This window comes from Gavia stellata, chromosome 5 (assembly GCF_030936135.1).
Source record: "Gavia stellata isolate bGavSte3 chromosome 5, bGavSte3.hap2, whole genome shotgun sequence".
In the NCBI taxonomy this organism is placed as follows: domain Eukaryota; kingdom Metazoa; phylum Chordata; class Aves; order Gaviiformes; family Gaviidae; genus Gavia; species Gavia stellata.
In genome coordinates this window covers 37,437,001-37,449,631 of record NC_082598.1, presented here as the reverse complement: position 1 = coordinate 37,449,631, position 12,631 = coordinate 37,437,001, and the positions used below count along the sequence as shown (strand labels likewise).

Genomic DNA, 12,631 nt, shown 5'->3' with positions numbered 1-12,631 from the left:
CAGCTCCAAGTTATAGAAAAGATACAGCTCAGTTCATTCTTTTTGTCATCTTTGTAAGCATATGAAACTTCTCCAGTAGGACTTTTTCTTATTTCATTTCCTTTACCCTACTGCCTTTTTCTTGTACTTAGATATTCATTATCTCTTTCTGTGTTCTTACTTGTTTTGAATGAATAGCAAAAAGCTACTGTATGGTTAATGAATATTGATGCTGCAGTGACAGCTCATCATCCCACTGTCTTCTGCCCAGAGTAACCAATATACTTTCTTATATAAAGTATATAAATATTCTTGTAGATATTTTATAAATATAAATTGATCTTTTTCCCTTGATAATTTTTAAATTTTTTATGAATTAAAACTTGTTATACTTTGCCTCAAAAATAAAAGGAAATAACAAATATATCAAATTCCATTTTTTCTTCCTTATGTCCCTAAATACTGTACAAGAGAACAGGGTTAGTTCCATCCACTGTTAAAATGCTGTCCTCTGCAGAATATGTAAGTGGTCATTTATCAGCATACATCAATACTAAACAACACACAGACCAGAGAATACACATTTTAAACCACAAAAGGGAAGTTAAGCAGAAGGGAGTGTGATGACTAGATGTGTAATTTATGGAGGGGGCTCTTGTGCTATCATACTAGTACTGAAAACTGTAAGGAAGAATCTATAAAGCTTTGGTGTGGATTCTTGGACAGCTGTACAACTTTCAGTAGTGCCTCTCTTTAGCCCCCTGGTAATATCCTGATACTCTGATTTAGATGGAGAAATTCCCAGTATTGTATGGGCCAGGCATTTTCCTTGACTCTCTCTCGTCTAAACTTTGGATAATCCCGGGCCTGCTTTGGTCAGAAAATCATAGCTCGCTGTGTCCTAGGTATTCATTTGCCATTCAGAAGTACACGTACTTTGTGTGATGCTAACCTTAGCAAAGGTTAAACTTGAACATGCATTCTTAGGACTGCTGAAGAAAATTCAGCTAGTCATAAGTTGACAGTAAAAGTGTGTTAAATCATCCTTAAATGCAAATCATTTGTTAAGTGAAGCTTGAATCTCTGAACAAGGCTTTTCCAAAGGTTTTTTGTTTGTTTCTTTTGTGGATTTTTTTCCCTCTCCCAGTGCTTCTCGCTATATGAACAGTAAACTGCTGGCAACATATCATCTGCTTATCTAGACAGGCGTGATTCAGGGCTGCATAAGGTGGCATAAGAATATGTGTTTTCTGTGGATATGATGAATTTTATAGGCCTTTTCAGTTTAGGTTCTCCAAAGTAATTTGTAAGCCGTGCTTAATCAAATACAAACATTTACTTGAGGTGCATCAGTGCTTTACCTGTTCTTATAACTATGCGATAAAAAAGAAGGGTTAAAAAACAGAGCTTGTTTAATCATTGCGTTCTAGCACTTGGTCACATCTCACATGTTGCTGGCTTTATTTTATGTCGTATAAAATCTATGTGCAATTCGGAAATACCTTAATAGATGCTTAATTGCAGATTTTTGAAAAATACGAGAGGAAAAAAGTGAATGGGAAAATGGGCATTTCTTTTGGCTTACTTAGATGCACTTTTTGAGATTATACTCATTAAAATACATTATACTTGCTTTAACTGATATGTATTGAGCTTTATTCTTTTGTTTACAGTAGCTTGTGTTAATTAAAGGTATAGTAACTTAATTAGACCTTATGTTGGGTTTTTTCCTAAAAAGGTATGTTTTTAAGGAGGATTTTGATTTCATTTCTTGAAATGGTTGTTGCGGAAGGATATATAGCAGATGTCTCACAGAAAAAGATCTGAACACAAGCTTATTCAATGGAGTGGGAGAACACGCTATTGACTGTAAATCCAGCCTTGCAACCTAATATTCTAATTAGCACTGCCTCTGAAGGATGGAAAATGATACTGTGTGTGACACTATACAGCAATTATTGTTGAGCATTTTTGTGTTTTGGTTATGCATTCATTTTTGTTCTGTGTTATAGATACTCAGCTATTCACAGTGTATCTTGTGTTTTAATCTATAGAATATTTGCAAATAAGGAGTGGGAGTTTGGCTTCATGTCATTGTAGTGATATTTGTGAATTATTTTTCTTGTATAATAATTAAATATTGTTTATTGCTTTAAATATTTGTTTCCCTCAGGATTTTGTCCACCCTAACCTCAGCCAGGCAAAGTACAATTTACAATTACTAAAGATAACAAATATTTCACCTGTTATTTAGCCATAATGCATTGGATTATCAGTATCTCAAATGTATCATATAATGATTGTATATACTAGATAGTATATGATACAGCAAATTAATGTATTTTGTAAATTAAATAATAGTATATCTAGCAATAGAAGTACAAATAATGATGTAAATATTATTTACCTAGAAATATTTCTGTGTATTTGTATTACTGTCTTTTGGGGAGGGTCTGTGAAAGAAAAAATTTGGGGGGTAGAGAAGAAGTATAGTGAAAGAGAATTTATTCAGGAGGCTAGGTAGTTTAAAATTTGGTTTCTTATTTTGACTGTTACGTCATTATGGAATCGTGTGAATGAATGTGACATTTCGTATTTTGATTTAAAGCTGCGTGTAAGAGCTCTTACTGTTTAGAAAGTGAAGAGGAAATGATGACACTACTAAGATTTTTCTTATGTCCATTGAGATAGAACAGGGAACAGAGAATAATTAACACCCTATTCTTAGGAGGGCAAACAACTAGTGACAATTTTGAAAGAGGTGGTGTGGCGTTAGAGGAGCATGTGGCTACAGGGTGAAACTACCTCTTTTTTTGGTGAAGAAAATGGGAGTCCATAGGATCATTATCTGCTAAGGATAAGTGTTGAAGCCTAGTAATAGGCATTCTTGGCAAGTTGGTCAAAATGTTTGATAAAGTGTACCTGCCTCAAGCTGTCTAGTTCATCTTTTCAGTAGTTGTTTTTTGTTTCAAATGTAGAAATAGAGGAAGCTGCAGATCAATACTGCAAACAAGTGTTTATTATTTAGTGATTACCAGTCATGAGTGTGTGAATTTATACGACACAACATGCTTGAATTTGAAGGAAGTGGTAAGAAAAAAATGCTTAAATGAACCGAAATAGTGACTACAGATCCATCTTTTAGAATAACATATGAATATTGTGAAAGGATAAGTCCAAAGTTAGAAAAGCATCAGACTCATCCTGAAAAGTGTAAAAAAAAGAAAAATGCTTTCTCCAAGATCAGATATTTTGTTGTCTCTTCTCAGCAGAACACTGATCAATATGATCATCCTGTAAGTGAGACATTTTCAGTGACTGCAACACCGTTGTGGTACAGCTCTGATAATGATACAAGCCCCAACTCAAGGCCTCTCAGTAGTGCTTCTGTACCTCTTTAATTCAGCAGCAGTCTCTGTTCATTTTGGATGCACAAAAAGTGGTGAGGATCAATCTGTGACCTCACCTGGCATTTCAGATTTTAATCTAGTTTTTTAAAGTCTAAATGTTTGCAAAAAGGTTGTGTCAGTTTGTTCCGTCAAATGATGAATAATGTAGAATTTGAACATAAAAGGCAGGGCAGCAACAGAGTGTTGTCAGTTCTTCAGAACAGTTGTACACAAACAAGTCAGCATCCCTCGAACATGCTTATCACATTCAGATGGGTTTAGTTCAATCTTTGTAATAGACTAGCTGCTGAAAAAAGCATATAAATTGGTAAAAACACAGCAGACTGTAAGATTGTAGCTTCAGTTCCATTTTTCTTTATATTGCTTCACTCAAGGCTCACCTTGATGTGCCAGCTGCTTAGATGCGGCATTACTTGCTTACTCCAGAGTTGACATGTGTTGGTAAGCAAGTTCTTATGCACATCTTTGCATCTTAGTCGAGATTTGACAGCACTAATTCCATTGGATCGAAGTAGGCTTTGACCCTGGCGCCAGCTTCCAAGACTGCCGATGTCCAGCCGCACAGCATGGAGTTAGTGCCTGAACATCAGATCTGAGTCTTTGGCCTCAAACAGACTTGATGCAAACTCATGTAAACCATCCCAGATTTTAAAGCTGGGTGGTGACGGTTTGTGCAAACTACTTCTTTAGTGCATCAGTCTTAGTAGTTCTGTTTCCTATGAATCTGGCAGGTAGAAGACACTACCACAACTAAACCACAATTTGTTTGCTGATGAGCTTTGAGAAAGGTGTGTAATCTTTGCCAGATTGAGTGTGTGCCTGTGCGGTACAACCAGGGCCAATGTGAAGATCTCGGAGCTATCACAGACCTGTGCTGTCCATAGCATCCAGCCCAGTGCCTTGCAGGGTCATCAGCTTTGCTGGAAGAGTTTTACCCCTTTCATTTATTTGACAGTGCTTCACCGGGATGGCACAGAGCCTTGCAGATTGGATGATCACTGTTCTGTACTCGAGCTGCAGTGTAGATTTAGTCTCCGTTGCTTGGACTTACCCACTTGAAAAAGTTTGTTGCGGGTATCTAAAGTTTATAACTTACTTTTTTCTTTTTTAATGACACAACAAGTAGTCCAGTTTTTCGGTGTTAGCATTTGACATCATGTGTCTTTTGCCTGTTAGCACCTTCTTTGCTTCTTCTGGGCATTTCCAAACCATCATCACTGGCCTCCTAAGGCTAACTGATAGTTGCACGAACGCTTTATAGAGAGAAATCATTAATGCCCTTCAGTGCTATGTTCTTATTCCTAGTAATTGGCCTGCAAGATAAATGAATATTCATGATACAGAAAATAGTGAAAGTACCAGACTTTGACATGCTATTCAACATTTTATTCAGGAGACAGTGTGGACAAGGAGGTGATAACAAGCTTGGGGCTGAGGCTAGGGAGTGCAGAGGATGTAGGCATTATGGGGAGCAAAGGTGTAAGGGCATAGGCACAATGGAGCATGAAACATTGCCTTTCTTTTTGCGGAATGCAAAAACAAAAAATAGGAAACCAGAGCTGTAGCAATTGTTATTATTGTATAAATGCTCTGAAATTTGAAGACTGTATATTAGTTCTCTTGACTGCTTATGTTTATGTATCTATTATTCTTAAAATCTGTATGCTGCATTTCCCTTTACCTTAAATTTTTTCAGTGTGAGACTATTCTGGAAAACCCTGTTAAAATATTTGGGGGAAAAAATGAATAGTTTAATGCAGATCCTAAACCAGTTTCCATAATGCTAGGGCTTAGGGAAGTTACAGTATTTTTACTTGGGTAGGTATTTGCGGTATCTTTGCCTTTTTATTTCCAAATCATTGAATTCCCTGGGATCTTAGAAAGATTGTCAGGTAACATATTATCTGAGGTGATTCTAAATATTTGATTGTTTATATGAAGGATGATTGAAAGCAAGAAAGGAATACTAATTTTTGATCTCTTATTATTCCAACTTGTCAGGAAAATTAGGGGGATTTGCACAAGAAAACAACACTATAGATTCTGGAGAACTTGATATAGGCCGAAGAGCAATACAAGAAGTTCCCCCTGGGATTTTTTGGAGATCACAACTCTTCATTGATCAGCCACAATTTCTGAAATTCAATATATCCCTTCAGAAAGATGCATTGATTGGAGTATATGGTCGAAAAGGCTTACCACCTTCACACACTCAGGTGAGAACTGCTTGCATTAAAAGTAGGACATGTTATTGAAAACGGTGTGTTTGTATCTTTTGTATCTTTTTTCTTTCTCAGGATTACATCCTTTTCCATTTTGCTGATTTTTATTTTTACTTTTTGTACTTCATTGATCTCATGTGATGTCCGAAACATTTATAATACTGTAAGTGATGGGATCTAAAATGGGGGGGCAGATTCTTATTTATGAGCTGTTCTGCATGCCGTGAGCAATGATGATGCTTTAGATATGGAGTTGTTTCATGCGGAATTTATAGGTACTTCTTTCTTCTGTGGTGTATAGGCATATCTTTAAAAACCTAAGCAAACTAATACGGCATCTTATGGCTACACATGTGGTCAAGAGTGCCTGGCAAAGACTGCGTTTGCCAAATTTCCAAGCAAGAAGACAACAGTTTTTTAAGGAGGTTTCAGTTTGTTCTACAAGGAAATGCTACAGTATTTACAGCTTGGTGTCTCACTAAATAAATACATAAAAGAAAAAATGCGTAATATGTGTCTATGAAGATACAATGAACTGGGGTTGTAAAAGTGTCAGTCTTCACTAAACGTATAGTGTCTTGAAACTTTGTTCTTAAGTGTCCCAGAGGGTTTATTCTGCTCCACGACTCAGAAGGTTTCTAATGAGACTTTTTATTGAATATGGTCATGCACTTGCCTACTAACAAAGAAATGCTTTTTATCCATAGTTACAGAAAAGTTAAAGTATAAAAGAATAACTAGTCTTCTGGATTGGCAGGAGAAAGGGAGAATCATTGAGGTGGTAATTTAGAATCAATTTTATTCAGATCTTATTTTTAAAATTTAAGACCCTCCTAGTTTAGATTTCTTGCAGCTCAGTATTTCTCCAACTGCTGGCTCTGAACCATTGTTCCACCTGAAAAGGGAGTTGAGCTCATGGTCTTCTACCCCATTTAGAGAATTATGCAACATCTTACTGATTTATATTTTTTTAAAGTATTTGGATTTGCCCTGGACAGAACTCTTAAGTATGTCAGCCTAATAGTATAATTGGAATGAAGCTTGACTGATTATGCCTGATAAGCAATTGCAACAGCAAATCCGTAACTGCAAAATTCAAATATTTTTTTTAATCCCACATTATTTTATTTTGATTAGCAAGCTACTGCACTATTTAAATTTATTTCATTTTTTATTCACGCATAACTTTTAAAATACCTAGAACATAGAAATATTGCTAATTATATCACCTATTTAGCATTCGCAAACCACAGAGGAAGAATTAGGGTCAGCAAAGGAGTTTCATGCAGCTAAAGTCACAGAATATTACATTAGCTTTATTTTTTAGTTTAGTTTCCATTAAACTACAAACAATTTACTGAACACAGAAAAATGCACTTATGTTTATTTAAAAATTTGATCCTCCTAAAAATGATTAAATGGCTTTTCTTCAGACCTTCACATATGAACACCCACCCTCAGGCTGACAACAAGCATGAGAAATTCTAGCTCAAAGAAAATTGATTTAGAAAGTTATCACCCATTGGAAATAGGTGGTTGGAATACAAATGCCATCTCAATGATAACAATAATAACAGGAGCTAGGGGAATACATCTGTGGCAAGAATGAATAAAACTGAAGAAGCTGATCTGGACTGTGCATTTATATGAGAAGTTATGCAAGTAGATACGTCTATGAAAAATGATCCTTCCTTGATTCCTTATCCTGGCAAAAGATTGAAATAGGGGTGCCCTTTATCCAAAAACTTGGGAAAAGAAGATAACTAAATCTGTTTCCCATCATCTGTGTTACACAGACTCCTTTGTCTTGGGATTCCCACTAGCCCAGTGCTTATTCCTGTTTCAGTATGATGCAACAGAAAGAATCATATGTGAATCCTGCTATTGTATCTTCTGTAGTTTCTGTGACATTTTGGATATATTGTTCCCAGGATATAGGTCAAGCTCTCTTGTCCTGTTTTTGCCTGGTATATAATTAGAAGTTATTACAAACCATTTGACTGACACTTGATACCTTGAAAAATTAGGCATGCTTACCTGTCAATGCCCTGCTGAAATTCTAGGGCTGCTGAAGATTCCCAAGGGTGTGGAGTTACCAGAATGTTTATATGGCCTTGAACCCAGTGATGTCTGCTTTAGGTGCCTGAGATAAACCATGTATGTAATCTCCTAAAAATGCAGTTCCAGTGAGCAGTTGGGCTTTTTTTTGTGACTGTGCACATGGGGGAAAAAAATGGAGTAAAATATTTTGCAACAGTTTAGGCCTTTCTGCCACAAAGTCCTAATCACTGGATTTTGATGAAGACACAACTTGGACTGTTAAAATATGTACTTTACCAGAGTAGCTTATATAAACAAAATAAGGTATTTAGGCAAAAAGATGCCTAATGAAAAAGAACATTGAGGGGGTTGCAAGCATGAATCTATTTATTGTTTTCTTATTTCTCCTAATCCTTGTGGCTTGCACTGACAAAAGTTCTTAACTGCAAGCCAGGCAGAGCTGGCAGGGGCAGACTAACAGCTAATTCTGGGCTTCACTGCATAGCCTTCCATCGGACCAGGCAGCTTACTTGTATAGCTCCAAGTGTCACAGGAACATATTAGAAAAACACATTAATGTCCACACTGGGTCTCATCAAAGGCCCATCTAGCCCAGCATTCTGTCTGTGATGGTGGCCATTAGCAGATGTGTAAAGATTAACATAGCAACATGACAGATTTGTAGTGATTCTTCCTACAATACACTCTTGGCTTCCAGCATTTTAAGGCTGAAGGACTTCCTGAATCAAAGGTGCTGTCTTTGTATTTTACAGCCTTTGATAGATTCTTTTTTCCTGTGCATTTGCATAGTTACCTTTGAACCTGTGGAAGCTTTTAGCATCTGTGACACTTGCAGCAAGGAGTTTCACAGCTTAACTACACATCTCACACTATACTCCTCAATCTGTTGTGAGGCGTCCTCCTGGTAGTTTTACTTTGACACTCTGTTGGTGGTGTTTTGGAAGAGGCAGTGGAGAGTTTCTCACCGATTTCTTCTCCATGCCATCCTTGATTTATAGATCTCTAGTGTCCTCAATGAGTTGTATTTTTCCAGTCTGATTCATCATTTTTTGGATGAAAGCTGCTTCAATCCTTTGGTCATCCTTGTCCTTTTCTGAATGTTCTTCAGTTTTACTGCAGTCTTTTCAAGATGGGGCGACTAGAACAGCACAGAACATAGCCGATGTTTAACTACGATGGTTTCATACAATGCCTTAATGGTGTTCGCTTTTTTTTTTTAATTGTAGAACTGATATTTCCATAGATCTGTCTACCCTAGCTCCAAGATCTCATGCCAGAATGATAAAAGTTGGCTCAGAGCCTATCTCTGGATGTGTAAGGCTGGGGTTGTTTCATGAGGCCTTTGAAAAGTAGGATCTCACCCATATATATCACTTCATGCCTGCGTCTCTTGAATGCTATCTGCCCTCATTTCCTAGTCACAGAGTGACAAGTGCTAATAACAGAATTTATGCAAATGAGAAACTGCTGCCTGTTTCTCAAACGTCTGTATTTGAATTTTCAGATCTTCTGTTAAATAATAGAGAACTGATTACTACCTGCACTCTGCCAGCATTTGTAAAGTTTCCTTACCAGCTGTCCCCCTACAATATCTTTGCTCATATGCCTATGATACCCTACATGTGTCACCATACACCACCATCTTCTTTGGCACCCTCCTTACAGCTTCAGTGTTTCTATGAATGTCTGCCTTCTCTCCATGTCACCTTCGCCTATAATGCAAAACTTGCCTATTACATTTGCCGCCTTGTTCTCCACTTCTCTCCCAGGCCCTTTGCCTGTTTATCCACCTTTTTTTTGTATCCAGTTAAAACCAGATGGTGAGTAAGAGGAAACTGGAGTCTGTCTTTCCATAGCTGTACAACCTCTGATGCCAATTATCCTACCACTGCAAGGGAATGAAAGTATGGTAGAAATGAGCTTGGGAGAGATCTCAAGAAGTCTTTTAGTTTACATCCTCATCTTGGAACAGGATCAACTGTATCTAAACCTTTCCTCATTAGTTCATCATAAAATAATAATAGAATGCAGCAAATTTAACTCTCCTTCTGTCCGACAATCCAAAATAATAGGGATGCAGCATGTAGGGAATGGCTTGATATATTGTAATCAGGACAGAATTTCTGGTTGTGTTTCTATATTCCCTTTAGGTACCGAAATCAGTCTCAAGCACAGCCACTATGTGTGTGTCACAGACCAATCTGAGATGTGGAGTTCTCTCTTTCTGGGGAATCATAAATAAATCAACCAGAAATAATTGACGGTGGCTGTCCATTCAAAACCCAATCAATGCGAGCCTGAAAGTCTTTCTGACACTTTCTAAAAATGTCAGTTCCGTTGCAGCCGGAGAATCAATATGCTTTTTTAAAGAGACTTTAAGAATAAAAAAAGCATTTTGGTTTAAAGCAAAGCTGAATGGAATGGTAGAGCAAATCAGCACATTTAGACTAAATATAAAGGTAATTAATTTGTCCTCAGAGGAGGAACATAAAATTGGTATGTTTTTTGCTTATGAAGATAATAGTTTTTCCAGTCTCTTTCTGTTATCGTGCCCTAAATATGAATAAACAGCCTTTAAAAGGGTTAAGATCAATTATTGTTTTTTGCTGGGGGACAGAATGAACAGTAAATTCCCCTCTGTATGGCTTTTAAAATGTAGTCTAAAATGGTGTTCTGATAACATCATATGTCCTTATTACATTACAAATACAAAATCATTAATTGTACTGTGCTTGTCAGCCACTAGTATACTCTTTGTGGTCAATCAAGTAGTGTAATCACTTGTTCCTGTATCAAAAATACGGTTTTAATCTGAAATTGTTCTTCTACAAAAAATTATTCTCTGCAGTATACAAATTACAAGGTCACTCCTAATGTCCATAAATGACTTGTTAAAACTCAAAACTCCCTGAGCTTTCTCCTTTTTAAAATATTAGTGAGAAACACGACAGAAAGAAGTGTTCTTGAGTCAAGTGGGAGGGGAAAAAAAACCAACTAAAATTGTTTTTCTCTCTCTCACAAAATAAGATAAATATTTAATTCTCTGACAAATGAGAATGTTGAATGGTTTTAAATAATAGGTGCTCTCCCAAAACGGTTGTATTTGTTTTCATGCAGTGCAGCACGTACATTCAAAGTGACAGCATACCAAGGTGCCGTCTTCTGCACATCCTAATCACGTTATGTTCTATTCTGCTGGTTCAGACATAGCTGGAAGAGTGTCTCAGGTTGATAGAGGCATATTAACTATGCATTTCCTTCACATCCGGAATGGTAGGAAGATAATTATGATTACTGCAGAGGAACGTTCTTACAATAGCGGTGAATTTTGGCCTGCAGTTTCAATAAGAGAACATAAGTACTTAAGCCTTTGTTCCAGGACAAAGGCTATCGTGTTTTATTTTGTCCCGGGAGAGGTTTCTGAAGGTCCCAAGTCAGGGTGTAGAACCACTGATTCTCTGGTCCTGGTAACCGATGTTATCCTAGCTCAGGTGAATCAGCGGTTTCATATACTGGCCTTTACTTTAATAGGCCCTGGATGTAAGTCCATTGATCTCAGACATGCGGGAAGATTGAAGGTTTACATGTTACAGTTCACTTCATACAATAAATACGTGTCAGAGTAAAAGTGAAACTGTGAACATACGCAGCAGGAAAAGCAGTCTCTACCACAAGCAAGAATGCTCTTTAATTTTCCTACCTGTTTAATTTTGCTATATACACATTGATCTTTACGTGATAAACGTGCAGAAGACATTTTTCAATCCATGAGAGCAGACTCCCAGACAGTATAAATCAGTGCAGGGCCCAGAGCAGATTTAGGCCTCCAGGTGCTTTTAGCACTAGTTAAGATTAACATGCATAACATTTTGGGTTGTCAGTTTGCTCGTTGTATCAGTTGAGATGCTGCTACATTTTTCCAAGCCCCTCTGATGGTTATTAACAAAACAATATGTGCTGTCCATTGACCTGAGGTACCATATTTTTTGTCAGTTTGTCATTTTCAACAGTTGGCAATGTTTTGTGCTTTCCATCTCCTCTTTTGGGCTTCTGGGATAGGAAGTAAAGCTCTTGCTCTCCTTCCTCCAGAACTCCAGACTGTCCAAAAGGGGGATCAAGCAATTTAATCCTTCATCTGAAACTAAATGAAAAGCTAAGTAGATTATTGGTGTTGGATATTATTATTAACCCATATCCATATAAAACACTTAGAAAGTTAGCTGTCACCTGTAATTCAGGTGGCAGTCATGACTGCAGACCCATCTCAATTGATGTTGTCTTCCCCCCAATATGTGTAATAGGTTCATTGGCCACTTGTCACCAAAAAAGCCACTCTGGTAAGCATGAGGACTAGTTGGTATTTTTGTTTGAAGTCTTAGCAAGGGGCAAAGAAATAAGCAAGGGTTGGTTTTGGCTCCTGCTTCCCTGCTCCAAAAGGAAGCTCTTGGTCAAAATACCAGCATATTGTCAGGATGTTGTGGGGAAGCTGGCAGTGCTGTGGGTCATCCTATGACTTGTCAAGCTCCTCTCTGTTCCTCCCCGCAGTACGACTTCGTGGAGCTCCTGGATGGCAGCCGGCTGATTGCAAGGGAGCAACGCAACCTGCTGGAGTCGGAGCGAGCAGGGCGGCAGACAAGGTCTGTCAGTCTCCATGAGGCAGGTTTTATCCAGTATTTGGATTCTGGCATCTGGCACCTGGCCTTTTATAACGATGGGAAAAATGCGGAGCAGGTGTCTTTTAATACCATAATTATAGGTAAGCATAATCTTCAAAGCTCTTGCCAAACACTAGGCTCTGGTCGGGTTTTTTAGGAATACAGAGATAGGTTTTTGTAGTTAAATGATCTGACTTTTTTCCAGAGGTTTTCCATTCATAGTGTTTCTGCTGCTGCTCAGAATAAAATACAGAATGTATATTTTAATTACTTGGTCTAAGGCATAAGGAGCATACCATTTTGT

At 37.5% G+C, this 12,631-nt stretch overlaps 1 protein-coding gene across 6 annotated transcripts in view; it reads left to right on the top strand.

The window, feature by feature from the left end:
* Nucleotides 1-12,631, top strand: part of TENM3 (teneurin transmembrane protein 3) — a 321,566-nt gene that overhangs the window by 221,620 nt on the left and 87,315 nt on the right. For all 6 annotated transcript variants that reach the window (XM_059817992.1, XM_059817991.1, XM_059817990.1 and 3 more), the window contains 2 exons: nt 5,391-5,605; nt 12,218-12,428. In XM_059817992.1, coding sequence (XP_059673975.1) covers nt 5,391-5,605; nt 12,218-12,428 — 426 coding nt within the window. The remainder of the gene's footprint in view (nt 1-5,390; nt 5,606-12,217; nt 12,429-12,631) is intronic.